This window comes from Phyllostomus hastatus, unplaced genomic scaffold (assembly GCF_019186645.2).
Source record: "Phyllostomus hastatus isolate PE091 unplaced genomic scaffold, TTU_PhHast_1.1 phas_contig_150, whole genome shotgun sequence".
NCBI lineage: Eukaryota > Metazoa > Chordata > Mammalia > Chiroptera > Phyllostomidae > Phyllostomus > Phyllostomus hastatus.
The window spans coordinates 29,546,806-29,568,448 of NW_025333611.1; the positions used below are offsets into that span (position 1 = coordinate 29,546,806).

General features: G+C 43.8%; 2 protein-coding genes across 4 annotated transcripts in view; one reads left to right on the plus strand and one right to left on the minus strand.

The window, feature by feature from the left end:
• Nucleotides 1–2,685: 2,685 nt before the first annotated feature.
• On the minus strand, nucleotides 2,686–7,523 carry WNT8A (Wnt family member 8A). Its single transcript, XM_045829708.1, has 7 exons — nucleotides 7,456–7,523; nucleotides 7,328–7,361; nucleotides 6,963–7,101; nucleotides 5,668–5,793; nucleotides 4,820–4,962; nucleotides 3,142–3,675; nucleotides 2,686–2,853 (listed from the first exon to the last, which is right to left on the minus strand). The coding sequence occupies exons 1-7, from the start codon at nucleotides 7,521–7,523 to the stop codon at nucleotides 2,686–2,688; spliced, it is 1,212 nt and encodes a 403-aa protein (XP_045685664.1).
• Nucleotides 7,524–8,080: 557 nt separating this feature from the next.
• The window catches only part of FAM13B (family with sequence similarity 13 member B), a 102,442-nt gene continuing 88,879 nt past the window's right edge, over nucleotides 8,081–21,643 (plus strand). For all 3 annotated transcript variants that reach the window (XM_045822568.1, XM_045822577.1, XM_045822585.1), the window contains exons 1-2: nucleotides 8,081–8,135; nucleotides 18,274–18,324. The gene's annotated coding sequence lies outside the window, so the exon portion shown is untranslated. The remainder of the gene's footprint in view (nucleotides 8,136–18,273; nucleotides 18,325–21,643) is intronic.

Sequence of the window (21,643 nt, forward strand, 5' to 3'; positions counted from 1 at the left end):
AGGCCTTTGCAAGTCAAAAGTTAGGTTTTTTCATTCTAGAGAAGGGCTGAGAAATGTGACTCTATTTACAGAAGGGGGAGGAAGAGGACACCTTTTACTGCATATGAATGGTAGTCACTCAACAAAGCTGTCAGTACTATAAAGATTATGGCTGGAGATCCCTGGGCTCCCAGAGTGCCCAGAGTGTAAGTGGTGCATACAGAGTTTTGGTAGCAGGCTCCAATTCAAATCCATCTCTCTTGCGTTTAACTCTAGGTTGGATGCTTACCTTCTCTGAGCCACTTTCTGTAGTAGTGAGAAGGGGATAACCGTAACATTTTAATCAGATTGTTTTGAGGATTAAAGGAGATAATATATATTAAGTATGTAACACTTAGTAGGTGGTCAGTCACTTCCTTTCCACCCTTACCTGTGTGATAACCCACCAGCAAGCCCCGAGGAGATTGTCAGGGGACCATAGGACACTCTAGGAAAAGGAGTCCTAATTCCACCTACAGCAAAAGTCAAGTGAGAAGAAAGCAGAGAAGAAGGAGGAAAACATCTGTAGGAGCCTGACAAGCATAAAGATATTCTTTTTAATCTAGACTGAGAAAATATAGGCTTCTTTCTCTAGGTGATGTGAAGTGCAGTATCTGGATTTACTAAAACATGGGAATAGGCTCACACACACGTTTCCTTCATTGAATTGACTCCTTTTTCAGCAGATTGTGGCCAATCTTCCTGTCTTGGGTCCTGAACCTATTGAACACGGGGGTTTTACTGTTCTGTCACCTTAATGATAGCCCCCTTGTTAAGGATGAGCCAAAAGGAAGGGGTGCAGGGTGGTAACTAATGAATCTGAATGTCACTGTAATGCCTTGGAATGAATCCTTGACAGGAAGGTGATGGATGTAGAGAAATTCAAATTCCTTTAGTTTCTGGGCCAGGGTCCGTGTGGGAGGATTGGTTGATGTGATTGATTGCCACGAGAGTAAGATGAATGCGGCTTGGAAGGAGTGGGACTATGGGCTTTTTGGGGAAGTTGACAAACTTTTCATGGAATTCCCAATTTGCTCTGGGTTTCATTAGTGAAAACCTCAGATATAAACCCACAGAAAACACAAGGCATCTTATTCTTGAATGACAGTTTGGACAGGGCAGCAGGGACGGTTTGTTCCTGAAAATCCCCCCTAAGATTATTTGGGAACGTCAGCAAGGTCCTGGGGGAAATGTCAAAGCAGCAGGTACCTAGGTTCTTTGGATGGAGATTTAGTTCAGAATAAAGGGAGAAAACCGTGGTTGTTCATTTCCCTCACACCGCATCACAGCTCAGGTGTCATGATGGGTGCTTTGGCACCTGTTTATTGAGGGTTTAACACATAAAGATACCTTTATGTGTTTTTTTCTTGGAATCACAGGGAAATAATCTTTTGGTTGCCTATTTTTCACCACAGTTCTGTGCTTAGATAGCATCTCTCCCATTCCCCCATCTACTACCTCTACATGCCCCCCCCCGCCCATGTTTCTGTTGCTAACTGTAGTGTGTTTTTGTACCTTCCTTAGAATGATGGAGGTAGAGGAAATGTTCCATTTTTTTGACATAGGCTACATTTTTATGGATTTCTTCTTGTCTCTGGCATCTGGTTTTTAAAAACACCAGAGTGGATCCTCAAGGCACCTGCTTATGGTTTCTCTTGAGACACCAAATTTCTCAGTGAACATTTCACCTTCCTTTTCACTCAGAATAATAATAATAATAAGGCTTGGTTATTTCCTGTTGGTATTTTAAAAAATAATTTATGCTTGTGCTTTGCAGAGAAGAGAGCCCCTCCCCCCACCCAGGGTGAAATGCTCAGGTTTAGGAGACCAATGGCTGTGTCCCTAGGGCCTTTATGGGGAAACTACTCCTCCCCCAAAGATTGCCAGTGGAAGATGTAGAAGTGCAAATGAGGAAGGTAGAATCCACAACTTTCCTAGTCTCTTGCCCTGGGGCCCAGGTCCTTGGTGTACAGACTCCACAGGAAGCCCAAGTTAAGAGAGTAAACATACTTTGAATATGGTTCAAGTTCAAAGGGCTTCCTTGTTCCTCAAGTTGCTTTGGTTGCATTAAAATGACACCTTTTAAATCTGGGAGTCTGGATTGTTTTCCTCTTGGCCAGTTCCTTGGTTTCAATCTTATTATCTGTCAGATACTGATATTAGGGGGTTGAATAGTTCCAGTTTCTCCCTTAGCCTTGTGCATAATTGGAATACAGAAGCAGGGTTTCCTATCCCTTTTCTGATCCTAAGTTTTCCAAAGAGAGAAATAAAAGGCTTCAGCTGGATATACATTCTAGAAGCATTTATTACAAAATAAAGTTCAGTTCCCAATCTGGGAAAATAACAAAATAGAGTCATTTTACAGCTCTCTGCAGGTAAATCTCTCTGGGACTGGGGAAGCGGGGTCTGGGTAAGTTGTTGTCACCTGTCCACTTACTGGGACACTGATACCATTATTACTTCTTCAGGGCCCCAGAAATGGTTTCTGAGCTGGAAAAGTCCTCAGGTTATGTTGGCTCCTGGTTTCCCCAGGGGTGGGTGGGAAGAATTTTTCAAAAGTGCATTACTCAGGTGAAAACCTGAACACCCTGAAAGCCTCTCATTCACCAGGCAGGTATCTGTCTCTGCCCACTCATCTGCATGAACTCCTAGCTGGTCTTTTTGGAACTAGTCAGAATATGGGGAGGTTGCTCCTTTAGGAATCTGGACAGAACTCTTTAATTTTTTGCTTCCATTCCTTCTGATTCTCAGCAGCACAGCTGTGTTGAATGTGGTCTGAAACTTGCAGGGAACAGTACTTTGAAGGTCCTTCTGGATATGGATTCCAAACCAAACAAGCTGCAGAAGTACAGGTATAAAGACCAGGAAGTAATGTGTAGGAAGATGAAATGGGCTGTGCCCAGATAAGGAGGCCCAGGTTCCAATTTCAGCTCTGTCAGGAATATGCTGTATAGTCTTGAGCCTCAATTTTCCCATGTATAACAGATATCAGGAGGACTACAGGCCAACCCTGTGATTTTCTAATTGTTATTCAATCTACTTTTTCCAAGAGAGAAGCTGTGTCCCCCTCCATTGTCATTCAGTTAAGCAAATAATTTTGTGTGGGTGTTGTCAGGTGCTGCCTTTGCCTAGGGGCCAAGTACTGACTGGGGAGCGTGTGCAATAGTACTTGTTCACCACATGCTTACACTGGTCACACTTGACTGTACAGCACCACTGGAATTTGCAGTTACAGCTGCTGATGGTGTCAATTCTCCTTTCTTCCACCTGCAGGCCACACTCAGTGCACAGGCGCCTGCAGCTGTGCCATTCCCACCTGGATGTGTTGTGGCTGTTCTGCAGACACTCCCGACCCTCTGTGCCATAGATGCCCAGGCTGGAATTGCGGATACAGTAATCTGGTGACTCCTCTAAAAAGATCAGCTCAGCCTCTGCACTAGGAACGAAGGCCTCAGTGGGTGCCCAGCGGCCCTCGGCACTGTTTCCAGCCCTTAGCTGCCGCTTATCCATCTCAATTTTCAGTGCCTGGTCATACTTGGCCTTTAGGTAGTCCCCCATCTCCCGGAAGTCAGCCAGCTGCAGCCAGCATGTCTGGATGCTGCAGCTCCCTGAGATGCCGTGGCATTTGCAGGTCCTTTTCATAGTGGCTCTCACTGCCTTCAGAGAGAGAGAGAGGGATAGAGAACAAATGAGAGAATAGCTCTGGGTAGGGAAGACCAAAAGTTTGCAATTAAATAGAATATTTTAGAGTTGTGCTTCTTAACTTTGGAGGAACATCAGAATTACTTGGGGAAGGCCATGAAAAATATTTATTCCTGGGCCCTTCTTCGGATCTTATCAATTAGAGTGTTCAAGGGCTTCAGGACCTTGGTACTGGTGATTTTAAATCTCCCCTGGGAAATTCTTAAGGAAAGCCAGACAGGTGTTGAAAAGGTTACTGGAGTCAGGAAACCTAGGCTCCAGGCCCAAACTTCGCCACTTCTTGAGCTTGTAGTTTTATCTGCCTAATTGGAATAAGGATGATCAAGGAAGTACTGGTAAATTATAGAGAAAAATATGGTCATTGGCACTGTTACTGTTTTGAAGCTGGGGGATAGAGTATTTGTGAGGACCTGGATTTGTGCTCTGGACCCTCTCCCAGAGGGAAGGAAGTTCCTAGAGTTGAAATCCCCCTACCCCAAAGCAATTACCCATGGTTGTAATTGCTTTGAAGACCTCTTCCTTTTGCCCTGGGCAACCAGAACATCTAAATATAGATTCAAAGGGAAATTTCTGTGCTCTTAACTCTAAATCCAACTTGCTCCCAGATCTGAGATCAGAATACTCCAGGGATTGCCACCCCACCAGAAGTCTTAGCAGAGAATAAACCCTCCAGAGAAGCCTAGGTCAGTCCCAATCCCTTGAAGCCCAGACAGACCTTAAGACAGGGGCTGGATGATAAGCCCCTGTTAATTTCCTAGAACATGCAGTTGAAAGGGTTAAAAACGTAAGTCATGGAAGCAAGGCCTGTGGAGGGGCCAGAGCACAAGGGTTAGTCATAAGGGGACTAGACTAGAAGATCTGAGTTCACTGTCTGGCTATGATGCTTGTTAGTTAGTTGTATTGCCTTGGATAAGCCACTTGGCTTGACCTTAACTGGCTTTGTCATCCAGAGAATGGGGGAGCCATCCCAGTCCTCCTGAGTGGTGTGAGGATGAAACTTGGATAGGAGATAGCTCTTGCAAGCTGTGAAATGTTGTACAGATATGAAGCTGTTGCCAATACTGAGCCTGATGGCTGACTGGCCAACTCCTATACCCACCAGCCTGCCTGCCCTGTTGTTGTGAAGGTTCATCAGAGCTCTGGCATCCTTTCCCTTCTCCAGGCTGTCCACAAAGAGTTTGGAGATCCTTTCCCCAAATTCTACATTGTCGCTGCAGCCTCCCCAGATCCAGCCATGGCCTCCTACACATAAGAACAGAATAAGTTCTGCATACAGTTCCCTACCAAGTCCCAGGAGAAGAGACATGGCCATGTCAGCTGGCACGGCCAAGCCATCCCCATGTGCTCTAGAATCATATAAAGCTGCAGCTGAAGGTGAGACAGAGAAATAGAGGTACTTGGGTTTGGGGGGTGTTCCTGTTTCCAAAGCCAACTGTCCACCCTTCCGGTACTTCCTAGCTCTCAGTAATTAGTCTCTATACCCACAGTGAAGGCAGGCACACTGAGGATGGCCTAGCTAACCTCAAAGGTTCATCTTAGGTTAGACATTCTGGACTTCTGCACCATTATCCTTTAATAGTCTTGTTAGAGTTGCCTCTTCCCTCATCAGTGACAAATCTGAGTAAGTCTTAGGTGACATACTTGAGTGCTCTGGATTATGGACAAGCCATTTTAACCCTGATATATGAAGGTTAGCTTTAAACTGTTTCTGGCTTCCTCATTTATAGATGCCTTGTTTTAGAGCTACGTGCTGTTCCTGGAATCATGGACCCCAGCTCAGCTCTCAGGAGAGTCTAGGTCCAGGACCTCCCACCTATGAAGTTGCTCTTGGAGTCCAGGGATTTGAGGGAGCTGGAGCTGTGCCCCTCAGCCTTTCCCTGGAAGACTTTGGTCTGCATGTAGCTCTGCACTCTTCACCTCTTCCTCTCATCAGGGAGCCCAACTTACCTGTTTTCCCATTTTTTGACTCATCACAGCCGCAGTTTTCAAAGTCGCCCATGCTGCAGTTCTTGGTGATGGTGTGCATGACTCCAGCAGAACTGATAGCATGAATGAATGCAGTCTCCCGGGTGGCTTTGAGAGAGAAAGAGAACTGGAAAGTTGGACTCTGATGACCCAAAGCAGAGGCTTTGGAGAAGCAATGCTGTTTCTCTTCCTTGTCCCCCACCCCCTTTTGGTTTAAGAGAATGTTCTTATACTTGAGAGATCAGCACATATCTCCTTATTTCATCTTTACTTCGTTCAGGCAGGAATGAACATCCCCGTGCTACAGAGAGGGAAGGAATGTAAAACCCAGAGGCAGAGAAATGAGACCAAGGCCACTCTCCTCTCCAGCTGTGTGTGTGTGGTGTTGGGGCCAGGGCTCCTCTCTCCTGAAGTCCAGCCTAGGCCTCTAGTCATTAGCCACTGCTTTCAGTCCTCAGGCAGTGAGGACTTAGGGCCATGAGACTGTCTTAGGAAAGACAGAAGGGACTTTTCTTCTTTCTGACATGAAAGTAGAGCTATGTAATAATCATAATGATCATGGCTCCCATGTACTGAGCTGATATCTTCCTAAACTCTTTACAAACAATGGTCCCATTTCATTTCCACATACTCCCCATTTTTCTGTATAACCCACAGAAATATTTCTATTTGTCTTCATCTTCTTTACTCCTTCCCCCAACTCTTTTTAGGCAGTTCCTTATGGTTCCTGTGTAAATGACTTTTATGCAAACTACTACACATACTTACAAATAGCCTCCCCCGCCCCCCCCCCCCGCATGTGCATACCCCACCCCACCTGAGGCACAGCTCAATGTGATCTCTCAGCTCCTCAGCTGTTGGGACTTTTTGACAGCTGGGCAGATGGGAAACTTCCTCAGGGGCTGCAAACACAGAGCCTTTTCCCCACTTTTATTTCATCCAAATCAGTGTAAGATAAGTGTATACAAATATCAAATACAGGCATGCATTAAACCAATAGAGTAATTATTATATTTGTAAAGAAATACCTTTGTGTTTACCTCATTCAACCCTTACAATATTCCTGGTGAGCTAAACAGAGCTGGCCTTATAATGAAATGACAAAACTGGGGTTGACGGGGGGAAGTAATTCTCTCAAGGTCATGTAGCCAAGTGGCGGGTCAGCAGATCATGGATAACTTTTTTATTTCACTGTGCACATACATGCTACACATTCACACATATTACAAGCCCATCTCCATGCACATATAACCCCTTGTACAGGTGCACAAACTTACCACTTCTCAGCCTGTTGTGAGTAGACAGCTGAAGAGCATTTTCAGGGCAGTTCCAGCGTTCCCAAGCAAATTGGAACTTACACTCCTCAACGCCACTCTGGGCACCCAGGGCCACACTGGTAGTGTAGGTCAGGTAGGCCTTGCCAAGGGAAAAGGACTATGAGCTTCAGCCCTGGCTCAGAGCAGGTTGTCAAATCAGGGTTGTGGGGAGCAGGACTTAAATGGATTAGTGCTCCATTAAGGAACAGGCATGGGTTCCTCTGGGTGAGGGACTTTTGGCACTGTCCCCCCTCCCCTCTTTTCGTTCCCCAGAAGAATTCCCTTAAGAAGCTGGGTGGAGAAAACAGAAGCCAGGGACATCCTACCTTGGGACCTGTTATGAGGAAATTGTTCACTGACCTACCAAAAAGAGAAAAAGTGAGGCATTGGTGAACAGGGCTGAGATAACGAGGGCTTCCTTGGCAGGGAGCAAGGCGTCGGGGGAAGCACTTACCAGGCAGAGGCACTGAAGGTGGCACAGCATATGCCCACAGCCACCCTAAGCATAAACAGATCCCCCATGGCCCTGCCCACCCCTAGGGGACCAGGCTCAGCCCAGGGACAAATCCAGAGAAAAAGTGAGGAGGGGCAGGGTCTTTCTCAGTATTTATGTGGGGAAATTCTGAATGGCCAAGGGGGAAAAATCAACAGCTCTTTTCATTTGTCCCTCACTGGCAGGGCTGCTGGAGCCATTGACCCAATGGGGGACCAGGGAGGAGGGACTCAGCCCAAAGCCTCAAGAAAAGTCCCGCCCCACCCCGCCCTTTCAAGCCCTTCTCCCCTCCCAGGCTGACAGAGGGTCTGAAGTCTTTCCATACCCTGGAGGTATCTTTCCTCTGCAAGTCAGACTTATGTCTCTTCCTGATTGAGGGCTCATTTCTCAGAATCTTGTAGCCTGGAGCAGGCAAGGTTCCTAACCCTGAAAGTAGGTCACCTGTCCTTTGCAGCTGCAGTGTCCTTATCTGTCATTGAAACCCCACCCCTTGCCCTGCCTTTATCTCTAAGGTGTTAATAATTATGTAGGGAACCCATGTAAAAGGGTGCACTGTTTCTACATCCTCCCTTGGTGATCATGAAGCAGAAACACTTCAGAGATCATCTCTGCAGCAGTACCTTCTAGCACATTCTACCAAAGTAAGTTCTCATAAATTTCTTTCATTCCTAAGAGTCTGTCATTTTGTACTTGAGGATTAGATCTCCAGTTTGTTAGCTGCTTGTGGATGTGGGAATCAACCTTTGGGCACCCAGGGCTGTATTTCAAAAGACTGGTGGCTTTCTGTCTCATACCACTTTGTTTCAAGGACGTCAGTCCCTTAGACAGGAATCTGTCTTTTAGATTCACTTCATATTTGTAGTGCTTAAGAAGATGACTAGATGGATGAACAAATGATGGAATGAATGATTTTGCCTCCTAGTAGGGACCTGAGGCACTGTTAGGTAGGATTGGGGATTATGGTGAAGGGGTAGGGATTTTCCTTAGTTGGAGAAGCCCTTCCCTAAGGCTGGGGTTCAGAGGGAAGTACAAGCAAGAAGTAAGAGTCCTGACTCAGTACCGTGTGACTGTGGGTTTCCAGGTCGCTTCCCAGCACCCCAGACCTGATTTGGATGAGAAACAGAGCTTAGGCTTCCACTCACCTGACAGGTATGGGGGACAAAGGAGTCCCCAGGACTTTTTAGGGCAATTCAAAGTATGAGTCAGGATTGGTGTCAGTCTGCAAACTGTTATCTTTCTGATAAGGTAAGTGCAGAAATGAAAATGTTTAGAAACTTTTATAACTACTTGATGGAATAATTTTAGATATGTTGAATCTAATAAGAAATTTGGGCTCCTATTTTTATGCCCTTTTTTAAATTTAATTTTTCTAGAAGGATGGGTACAAATGTCACAAATGCCAAATGTCCTTAATGGAGTAAAGCTCTACCTCAGTCCAACAAGCTTTTCCTCTGCTTGCTTGTGGGCTTCTCTCCTTGGGGAAAAGAGGTGTTGGGGGCTTGAGTTACTTAGGAAAAGCACCCTGAGTTTGTCCCAGTGGCCTTTCCTCTGTTTCCTACTAGTTCCGATCAAGAATCTAGTTTTAGCTTTCACTTCTTAAGACGGCAGGGTTCATTTCCATGCTACTCACTGTGGGGTCAGATCAGGGTTCCTGTTAGCCCCAAGGAAGTCCCCTCACCCGCCCTGTGAAAGAGTTTTAGGACTGACTCCAAATTCACTTCCTGTTTGATTGACTGAGTCTTATTCCTCTTTGTCCCTCACAGCAGCTGGCATTTAGTTGGTTCTCTATAAACACCTTCCTTTTTCTTCTAGGAAGCAGAGGGGAAGTTAATATGCTTTTCTTTGTGTGCTTGATCCTGCTCAGATTCTCTAAAGATCATATAATTTCTTTAAAAGGAACTTGAGATGTTAAGGAAAGGCCACTGGCTCCAAGTATTGGGAGTCCTGGACTTTAGTCACTCATCTGTTGTGTGACCTTGGGCCAGTTATTAATTACTATATGGACTCAGTCTCTTCATCTGTAAAATGAAGGAGTAGGGAAGATGTTGAATGTTGAATGACCTCTAAACATTTTCCCAATTCTTTTGAATGCTTCAATACTAATTTTAAGATTTACAGCATCTATTAATCCCACAGGTAATTGGAGGCCAGAAATGGGTGACCATTGCCTTCCCTACCTGTCAGCATGGGAATCATCTTAGTTATCTTTGAATTCTTCAGTTGGCCATCAAGATAGACATGTAAGATAGATACCTGGAGGACAACCAGTGCCTTCTTCAGAGTCCTTTCGGGCTCTGTGTACATAGGACACCTGAGCTGGACTGACCACAGTCCTTCATTGTGGACACAGGTTTCCTGGAAGGAGTGAAGAGCCAGAGAACGGCATTCACTCCACCCTGGCCTACAAATCGTTTGCAGCCCACCTGTGCATCCATTTCCTTAACCCCCGATCTATGATCCCATTAGTTTTTTAATGATGATAGAACTCTTGGTTTCCCTCTTTCCAGAATGGAAATCTGAAATGAAGACTAGAGCAGAAGATGACAATAGAGACCAAGTGGGCCTATGACAGAACAGACAAAATAGTGTCCCTGAACCAGTGGTATGCTGGTAGACTTCAGCAACCAGCTTTGGTGTGACAGAAGCCATGATTGGTAGTGTTTGGTGATTTTCATAGCGTAAATACTTTCACTATGGCCAACTTCAAATTACCAACATGGACTTGGGAAGAGATGAACAGTAGCACATTATCCATCATATAGTGCTATATTCCATCATATCCATCATATAGTGCATATAGTGATATATTCCTATCATAAAAAAAGAAATAACAGATGTAAATAACCTTGAGTATTGCTAATAGTAAGAAATAAGTAGGAAATGATGAATTTTGAGTACTTATCTTTGTTTTTAATATTATTTAATTGTAGGTTTATATAATTTAATTTTTAATAAAAACTGTGTTTAACAACCAGTTTGAAAAATTCTGGAAAATTTAATAGTCAGTTTTCTAATCCAGGAACCACCTTAAAGAAAACTATTAGAGCCCTGTGCCCTCCCTCTAGGCCACTGGGACATAAAATGCAAAATATGGTGTGGACTTTAACACAAAATGCATTTTTTTGTTCCAATCATGTATAAGACTTTAAGTCTTCCTGAGCCATAGGTCTTAAGCCCTCAAGGAGCCATAAACCCTCAAGGAGCTTAGAATCCAGTAAGTAGGAGGTAATGTGTGTGTCTAACTATAATGTAGGGTAGAAGATGGTAAATAGAATACAATAAATAAATTCAGGTAACTTTGGAAAGGTATTCATGGAGCTAGGAAGGAGGTGGGACCAGATCTAAAGAATCTGGGAAGGGAAGAATTCCCTTCCATCTTTAGTATTGAGAATGTTCAGATTCCAGGAGTATGAAGCAAGCACTGGGGGTTTCCTGTGGTTTGGGATTCTCGGTGCTTAAACGAGGACAGCCTCGGCAGACCAGGATGTTTGGTCACTACTCTGTGATGACGATGGTGTGCATCCCAGGCCAATACTGCTTTCCAAATGTGCACTTTCACTAAACTTCCCAAATCCCTGTTCCCCCACTTTTCTTTTTGAGGCTCCTTCCAGGGCTCTGAGCTTATAGGGGCTACTTCTACTGCAGAGCAAATTGGGAGAAGGTGTGGAGTAGAAGGGTGGAGGGTGGTTGGAGAATGCCAGAAGAGAGAGAGATAGGATTTCTGACTTTTTACACTCCTCTGTTAATTAGATAAGGAGTGTGGGAAGGGGGAAAATGGGCCTCCATGCATATTCCCCTGAGCTGTGACACAGAGCAGAGCTCAGGGATTCTCCATCTCTGGTCTTACCCCTCCTCCCTGGAAGCTTGTCTCTCCACCCCCTGGGGATACTTGACTCCCAGTCCAAATGCCACAGCTGCTTGAGCTCCTGACCCTCCCTTAGGCCTTCTATTTAGTCTCAATGACTTGCAAACTTCCTCAACAACATGCCCAGAGAAGGAAGAGGAGAATTCTTTGGTTTCCCTCTCAGACCTGGGGTGCTCCTTGTGAGGAGAGGAGAGGAGGCCCTCCTGAGTGGAAAACGGGAGCAGATGGTGGTCTGTTGAACTCATGGGCCTGTGAGAGCTGGGGTACGTTCGGGAGGATAGGTCTGCAAGCCATGATTAGATTTGTTTCTTGTTGGATGGTGTGTTTCCCTCATCAGTCTGGAAGCTCCCGAGGGCTAGGCCTTGTCAATCCGTATTACACAGAGCTCTCTCCAAGGAGAACAGCATATTTGTCTCACCGGAATGAGATGCCCAGGTGGCAGAAGCTACATCTTCACCATTAGCCTAAGGAGGTGTGGAGCTGGAGGGGTTCCTCCAGGGAGACTCCCATTTCAGTTGGCACAAAACCCCTTGTATCTTTTATTCTTTCACCATTCTAAACACCCATCTCTGGACACGTGGTAGGGCACAGAAATGCCCAATTAATCTTTCTTAATTGATCATTGGGAAAGAAAGTATGGAGATAATTGTGGGATTTTATTAGTTTTTGGAGAAATATACATCCATTTATTCATTCTAGAAAATGGATCTGGCACAAATAACACCCCTTTTTTATTGCAAAATCTTCTTTACAAAATCATAGGTATGTAATCCTGTATCATAATGTCACACTCAACCACACCATATGACATTTTAGGTGAAATGTTCAAATTAAAACTATCAATTATTACACCCATATTATTCTCCTACCAACCACACTCAAGCAGGCCTCACTTCTGTTGGACCTTGTACCCACTGCTGAGTTCACGCCAGTACTGACACTTATGGGTCTAAGATGAATTATCCTTAGTTTATATTTTTATCCTGAAGATGTTCTCAATCTGATACGAGAAAGAAAACTAAAACCAGTTTATAATACTACCACAATGAGATCAAGTACCCTGTGGAAAGGTTGGAGGGGGAGTGAGGGTAATGAAACACTGCCATAGAAGAGGACTTCTGGTGGAGACCTGCCATCTGGTGGCCGTGAGTAGTACAACAGGCTCTTCGTTGCTTTGATGTGGGATTCAGTATCGCAATTTCAGCCTTTACTGAGCACCTGCCTAATGGGTAGGCAGTTCGAGTTGGCACTGTGGAGGGTGTACAGTAACCCTTCTAACATGATCTTGTCCTTGAAAAACTTGTAGATATAAGATATAGATGAGAAAGTTATCAACCAAACAACAAATACTTGATGTATACACATGAATAAATGGGTTTTAAAAACAGTATGTGATTCATGCTTGTTACCAAAACAAATTAAATAATGTGGAAGCATATAATGTAAAAAATAAAGAGTCTTCCCCATCCCACTCCCTTGTAAGTAACCATCACGAAAAGTTTAGTGTGAATTTTTATATCTGCATACACAAATGCTTATATATATAATTTTAAAAATAAAATTGTGCTGTTATCCTCGATTTGGTTTTTAAACTTTTATATCATGGACATCTTTCCCTGATACTACATATCAATATGCCTGTTTCTTTTACTTTTTATATTAAGTCAAAATTAAGAATTCCTGGCTTGGCTGGGTGGCTCAGGTTGTTGGAGTATTGTTCTGTACACCAAAAAATTGTTCATTTGACCCCCAATCAGGGCATGTACCTGAACCCACAAACTAGGTATGTGCCCCGACCAGGGATTGAACCCTCAACCTTTTGGTGTATGGGACAATCAACTGAGTTCCCTGGCCAGGGCTGGAGCAGGTTCTTAAAGACAAGAAGTCAACCTTGCAAAGAGTAGGTGGAGAAGTCTCCCTAGCAGAGGAACCCCAAGGTCAGATTCTCTAGCTCTTGGTATAGTCCCCGGGTGGTGGTCGGGTGGGGAGCTGAGAAAGCTGAGGGAAGCAGCAGGAGCCAGATCATTCGGGCCCTTTATTCTAGGGGCGATGAAAGGTCATTGCAGGGTTTTAAGTGGATGTGTGGGGAGGAATCACTCTGGTTGCTGTGTGGGCAAAGACTGGGGGTAAGGGAGAGATGGAGATGTCTCTCAAGAAGAACTGACAGTCCTGGCACTTAATTTCCCATGCACCCTTCTCCCCAACCCATAGCTCACTCAGCATTTTCTACTCCGTGTGACTGGGGAGAAGGGTGATGGTGTCACCTGGGAAATCAGAGCTTCATGTAGAGATAAACGGGATGGCAGCAGAGCCCAATGGGAATGTTTGATTGGTAGTTGAAGATTTGGCTCAGGAGCAGGGGAGAGAGGACTGAATTCTGAAGGTCTAGATTTGGGCATCTACTGGGGATAGGAAATAGTGGAAGCAGTGAGATTGCCTGGGGCACTGGAGAGAGGGATTGAGAGAAAGAGCAGGGGGCCAAAGACGGGTTCTCACTGAAGTGACACCAGCAAAGGAGGCAGGGGGATAATAAAGAGTACAGCCGGTCGCAGCACCAGGGCCGTGCAGAATCCCAGGACAAGCAAAGTGGAGGGTGGAGGGCCAGCTGAGCGGTGAATACAGTTGCTGTATGGCAAAAGAGGTCGTGTTGGGCTGGCATACTCAGGAAGGCTTGTAGTAGAAATAGGACTTGAAGGATAGGCAGATGAGGAGGGCTGGAGATGAAAGAAGGAAGTCTCCAGAGTAAAAAGCACAAGAACCAAGGTGCAACAGACAATTCTGACCATTGAGTATATGTGCAAGGTCAGGTTGTTCAAGTTTGTGAGTAGAGGGTAGCCAGGAAGTCTTAGGTGATAAATGTGTGTAGAAAGGGTTGAATCAGTTAGCTGACCAACATACATATTTTTTAAGCACCCATGTGTACCAGGCACCAAGTTAGATGCTGGGAGTATATCTGTGAATCAACAGACCAAGGCCCTGTCCAGAGCATGTCCTTTAGCAAGTCAGATCTCCACATGTAAGCAGAGGAGTTTATACTTTATCCTGTGGGACACTGCTCTCATGTGGGACACTGCTATGATGTGGCCCTAAAATGGTACTGGATGGAGAGATGCCCCTGTCCTGTGGGGGACACAGAGGGAATGCATGCAGTGAGAATGCAGACTATTGAAGAGCTGGGTCTCCAACAACTGCATGAGCGTGTGAGCCAGAGCTGTGCATGCACAGGCTAGGATGAGTGCCTCGGGAAGTCAGGGAAGTGTTTGGAGTTTCTGAGAAAGCCATTCATTTGGAGAGTCTGACAGCTGATTTGCCAACCTTTGCCAGGGGAATTCGCATTTGATACGAAACTCTGATGATGGAATCATTGGCTTGAATAGGTAGGAAGAAGAGGTCTTTGATGAAGAGGAGGCAGTCAGAGCCAGCCCTGCCTCTAAAATCACACCTTTCCTGGAGTTATCTACCTACTCAGAAGCCAGCTCTTACCTCCCATGTGATGGATGCTGCTTCACTCTCTGGATGTCATTTTGACCATTCAGAAGCATAAGTTGGGTGAAATCATTTCTAGAGATGACATCACTCCTTCTTAATTCCTAAATGACTACAACCCTGCTTGCCCTGCAAACTCAGCTTTTCTAGACAAAACAAGAGAGAGGGGATGAAGAGAAGTGGGCAATAGGCAGGAGAATACAGTTTTAAAAATTCTATGTAAAACTCAAAAGGAAAGTCAAAGGGAATAGATGAAAGTTCTTCCTGAGCTTGAGACCAGCAGGGAATGATGCAGCTTCCTGAAGATATTTTTAAAAAGCGGTGGACAGCCAGAACCAAGAGGCATCCTATTTTTCCCTGGACTTGCCCAATTTTAACACTGAAGGTCCCACATTCTGGGAAAACTGGGACAGTTGATCCCATCAGGAGGCCTGGGCTCTAGCTCTGCATCTGTTACTAACTCCCTTCCCTTCTGAGCACTAGTTTCCTCCTCAATTGCAACGTAGGGTGCCCGGACAAGATGATATCAAAGAGCTCATCCAGTACTGATTGGACAATCTGGGAATTTGCCCAGGCTGCCCACATCCAGACTTTGTCTTGGAGCTTGCCTTAAGCTTGGGCTGAACGAATCTCGCCAACAGAGGGCGCACCCAAAGGCTCAGGGACCAGCGAGTTTTATACAGACTATCCTTTCTTACAGATCCTTCTGTGAGTGACATTAGTTAATACCAGCAAACAGTATATTATAATGATTAGTTGTCACCTACAAAATAAAGTGAATATTACTGTTCCTTGTTGTCATATTGTTTCAAGAAATATGTAAACCAAAAAATAAGAAACTTAATAATGAAAAAGAAATTTCTCAAAGCTCTGAGCTGACACTACATCCACTTAAATTATAGCATATACAGTCATACTGGAACTCTATGTGGTTATAATTTCTATTTAGAATTTTAATTGGTGACCAAAAGAATAATTTCTGTCGATTTCTATCAATATTAAATAGAAAATGTTCCTCTTTGTTGTAAATTTTTGAGTACATACTGTTTTTATTTTTTTTAACTTTATTTATTTATTTTTAGAGAGGGGGGAAGGGAGGGAGAAAGAGAGGGAGAGAAATATCAACATGTGGTTGCCTCTCATGGGACCTCTACTTGGTATCTGGCCTGCACCCCAGGCATGTGCCCTGACTGGGAATCGCACTGGGGACCCTTTGGTTCACAGGCCAGCACTCAACCCACTAAGCCACACCAACCAGGGTCATACTATTTTTAAATGGATCATTTATACCAGCTTTATAAGGTCATCACCTTTTGGCAAGAAATTCAAAACCAATTAATCTTGAAAGTAGTTCCATTGAATTTTTCCAGAGTTAGCAGTGGCATAACATAAGAGCCTAGAAACTGCAGTCAGACTGCCTGCCTGTGTTCACATCTTGGCTCTGGACCTGATTAGTATAACTTCGAGTTTCTGTACCTTTGTCTTCATCTGTAAGATGGGGATGGTATTAACGGTACCTACCTCACAGAAATGTCATGGGACTAAATGAGTCGGTTTGTCTAAAGTGCTCAGACCTCTTCTGGGCACAGGGTAAGAACCATGTAAGTGTTCTAGTTCAATGTCAGGTCCTTAAGCCAAGGACTTTCATTTGTTTTGCTCATTTATATATCCCCAGTGTCTAAAAATGTGCCTGACTCATAGCAGGCATTTAATAAATATTTGAGGAACGAAGGTCGATGTTTTCGGAATAGATGTTCACAGTGATATGTGGTTACTCATGAAGTATTTAAAGTCCATGGGATTTACCTATTTTAACCCTTTAATTTGTATAAAAGAAAAATTGAGGCCCGGATAGAAAGAATCTTCCAATGTGACGTAAACTTTGCTGGTAGTATAATTAAATAGCAAATCTTTGTCAGAAATGATAAACACTAGATAGAATGTCTTTTTCACCACTTAATATTTCTTTTTTTTTTTTACCAACTGTTTCTGTCCCAATATTTACCAGAAGCTCTTGTGCAGAAACATTCAGCTTTCATTTGAGTGGGTGCTGTAGTATCTGAAGGCATACTGTGTTATCGCAACAGGCACAGGCAGGATTCTCTCCCGGGAACAAAACGGCTCGTGCTGAGAGACTGTAGATAACTGAGTTCATGCTGTGTCCTTGGCTTCTATGTTTCTGCTCACTCTGGTGTCTGTTCTTCTTTCCTTCCTCAGAATGCCTGGGACTCAGTGTGTGTAGCCCAAACTCCCACAGCCACTCCAAAAACAAAGAACACCACACTGGTTTTACACTAAGACAGACCTGGTTTTAGATCCCATTGCAACCACTTACTACCTGTTTGACTGTTCTGTGCAAGTCATTTTGCTTTTGCAGCATGAGTTTGCACATCTATAAAATGGGCATGAATGCCACTGTACTCGCAGTGGAGGTAAACAGTAGCAGTAATATGGGGCCTATGGGTTTGATGGTTCAACATGATGAATGCAAACAAGACTCACAGCTAGGCATGTTGCAGTTGCAAGTCGGTTCTCTGGGAAGCAAACTGAGACGGGGAGCTGCAGGCAGGATGCTTATGAGACAGTGCCCTCAGGATCCACACGTGTGGAAGGAAGAGAAAGGAAGCGGGACTGGGCAGAGGGAGAAGCTGGGCTCTGATGCAGGCACAGTGAAGACCTCAGGCAACCACCTCCAGGCAGCTCTTGAACTGGATGGGCCTTAAGAATTGTTGTCAGTTCCGGTGAGGGAGCTGGGCCTTCGGACTCCCATGTTGTTAGTTGTTGGGTACAGGCTGGTCCGGGAAGTTTTCTTCAGCTGGCAGGGGTGTTCAACCTTCTGGCGTCTCTGCACCACACTGGAAAAAGAAGAATTGTCTTGGGCCACAAATTAAATACATTGCGACATGTAATCACACAAACAATTTCATAATGTTTTAAGTAAATTTACAATTTTGTGTTGGGCCGCATGCACAACCATCCCGGGCTGCGTGCAGCCTGTGGGTCGCAGGTTGGACAACCCTAAAAGGCATACCCCAAAGGTTGACAGCTGAGGGTCGTGGCAGCATTCCAGAAGCTGGAGGAGCAAGTCCCGCATTTCTGCAGGGGGATCTAGGTAGTGCAGCACAGCATTGTCACTCCCAAACTCCAGAACCACCATGAAGAAAAGATCCTGAAAGCTTCCAGGGGGGAAAACAGAGGGCATCCACAAAGGGAAAGGAATAAGAATAACATCAAACTTTTCAAAAGTGCTATTAGAAGATAGAAGACAATGGAGAAATGCCTTAAAACATCCCATGAAAATCTATTTCTACCTAGAATTCTATTTTGAGCCAAACTGTCAATCATATTTGAAGATGCAATAAAAACATTTCAGATACGCAGTTTTGACTTTTTTCTTTTTACTTCCCATGTACTGTTTTCTCAAGAAGCACCTGGATGAGAAACCCAGGAAGTAGAGGGTCTGCCAGGAAGATGTGAAGGTTAGTCTGAGTGGGGCCTCTGAGCTGCAGGGTGGCCTGGAGCAGGAGGCTGGGCCCTGGGGTAAGCCGTGTACTGTCTAAGCCACATATTATTTATGGCTATGGCAACATTAGGTAAAATTATAAACAAAGAAAGGATGATTATAAAAGTCAGGATAGAAGTCACCTCTAAAAAGAAGGGTGGGAGCTATGATTTGGGGAAGGTGCTGGCAGTATTTTGTTTCTCAATCTGGGTGATGGTTGCATGGGTGTTTACTGTATAGCTATTTATAAAGATATATACACACACAGACATATGCTTTATGCCATTTTCTACTAAGATGTATATTATATTTTAGAATTAATTGTTTTAAAAATATTAAAATAAAATTATTTAGTATTATATTTAGTATTTAGTATTTATATTTAGTATTATATTATTGTATTTTATAAAATTATTATATAGGGTGCCTGGCTTGGGCTCTAGCCCTGCCTCTAACCAGTGTATGTCTTTATGAAATCCTTTGTCTTCTTTTTTTTTAAAAGATTTTATTTATTTATTTTTAGAGAGAGGGGAAGGGAAGAAGAGAGGGAAAGAAACATTGATGTGTGGTTGCCTCTTGCACGCCCTCTACTGGGGACCTGGCCCCGCAACCCAGGCATGTGCCTTGACTGGGAATTGAACCAACAACCCTTTGGTTCATAGGCGTGTGGTCAATGCCCTGAGGCATACCAGCCAGGGCAAATCCTGTATCTTCGTAGGCATCCATTTCCTCATCTGTGAAACAAGAGTGCTGGGACTGCATCACCTCTGAGATTCCTTCCAGCTCCGATGACCTGTGGTTCTAACCCTGGAATGAGATACATTGTGCAGGGTACTAGCTGTGTGAACTTTGTACATTACTGAACTGTCCTCAGCCTTAATTCCCAGATTTATAATATTGGAGTAGCACCTACAAAGATTCATTGTAAAGATGGAACAGCAAGTGTGTGTCCATGGTTCCACACTGTGTTGAGGTGATCTAAGGCCTTGCAGTGAACTCATGAGTACCACCACAGGACATTTCAAATTTCCAAGGGAAACAGTCACGCCAGTTGGGTACCAGAGGTGGGTCACAGTTTCAACATTTGATTGTGCTGTGTTCCTTGATGATTTATGGCATATCTTCACAAAGCTGGGCTTTCAGTGTGATAAAAAGCAAGTGCCACATGGAAATCAACATGGAGTGTGAAATGAGGGTGCTGGTGTCCAATCTGATGAAGAAGTTGAGCAGTGTGCAGTAGGTACAGACATCCCGTCAATACATAATTGTGGTTATTTAGGAATGAAATAAAACTAATGTAGGTTGTTTGGAACCAATTACTTACTAAATGGAATTGTTAGGTATTTCTTTTGGCCAAAGAAATGACGGGAAACTTACTGAGACACTGTGGGCTCTGTGAACAAAGAAAGCTTGGGAATCTCTGATAAATGGAAAGTATCTGCTCAAAGTCTGGAAAGTGTCTGCTCAGAAAGTACCTGACAATAGGTGCTCCACAAATTAAAATCATTAAGGAACTTTGCACAAGGGAATACTGAGCTATTTCTTATAGCTTATTTCTAGAAGTGGTGGGAGACAAGCTTGAATCAAGAGGAGTCCCCAGATGCAGACAAATCTTTATAAAAACAGCACAAGGCACAGAGAAATGCTGAATAAAAGTCTGCCGAATGACCTTTAGATGTCCAAAGGTGTCACAGATAAAAGTTTTTATAAGGCACCTGTGGCCTGATCACCAAAGTGAATACTCGTTTTTTTTAGGACTCCGTCCTCACAGTCTATATGCTCTGCACAATGTATCTCAAGGATTTCCCCTAGCTAGAATCCATTCTCTCCAGAGGATTTTGGTTTTTAGTCCCGTTTTAAACCAAAATCACATTGCTTTTTTGTAGAGTTCCGGTTTGCAGGTTGCAACACACATTCCAACATGCTTGAGGCTTGCTGGTTGCAGTCTGGGCTGGGCTCAAATAGGCCTGGCCGCACAGTGGAAGGAGACTTGAGTGTGAGCGACATTATCACACAAGTCAACCTGTCATTGGGTTAGCCTACTTCAGTGAAAAGTAGCTATTTGTAAGCCCTCAGGAAAAGAATAACAATCCTTCAGCTACATTCTGTCAATTTTAAGTTAAAATCAATTTAGAATAAAAGATATAATTATGTTCTCAAAACAGCCTCTGCTATAATATGAAAACATGACTCCTTTCTCAAATACTCAGCTCTCAATATTTAAAATTAGAGTGGTTTTCATGCCTTGTTTGCAAATCAGTCCTTAGATGAGTGCTAATAATTTCTACCTGATGAAAAGATCTTAGAAGATGTGCCTTCCTTTCCTTTGACTTTAATTACTAAATGCAATTGCACAGTTTTTGACAGCAATTGCACGCAAAATAATTTTGTACTTGGTTCTATCAAACATGGGGTTTGATCCTCAGAGACAAGGTTTACTGAGAGGTCTATTCATTATAGGATTAAAGTTATAAACTAGAAGTTTTTTCTGCTGATACTTATTTGTTTAAAAACAAAAACAAAAACAGGAGCCCTGGCTGGTGTCACTCAGTGGATTGAGTGCCAGCCTGTGAACCAAAGGGTCAACAGTTCAATTCCCAGTCAGGGCACATGCCTGGGTTGCAGGCCAGGTACCCAATAGAGGGCCCGTGAGAGGCAACCACACATTGATGTTTCTCTCCCTTTCTCCCTCCCTTCTCCCCTCTCTAAAAAATAAATTTAAAAAAATCTTTTTGCCTGGGTTGCAGGCCAGGTCTCCAGTGGGGGACACACAAAAGTTAACCACACATTGATATTTCTCTCCCTCTACTTCTCCCTTCCTTTCCCTCTCTCTAAAAATAAATAAAATCTTTTTTAAAAAGCTTAAACAAACAAACAAACAAACAAACAAACAAACAAACAAACCAGGATGTCTTTTTGGCAGTTTGTATTAAACATGGAGGCTGTAGCTATGAACAAACTACAAAAAATAAGTTGCAAAAATAAGGTCAGTTTCTTGTTAATCTGTTCTGAAGTGTTTTGATTTTTATTATTCTTTTTGGTCTTTGTCCCTCTGACAATTCCACTGCAGGTTTAGAACAAGACTGAATGCCTCTTCCTCTTGACTCTACTTTATCAATCTATTGCAAGTGGCTCCTTTTTCCCTCCAAAAGTCACCAAATAATTTTTTGGAAGAGGATATCTAAACCTTCTCATAACCATTATAAAACAACTTATGCTTAAGAAAAATGTTAAGAAAGGTCTATTGTTCCCCATTGATCCCTTTTTTTAGTGGAGTCAAGGAGTCTCCTGTGAAG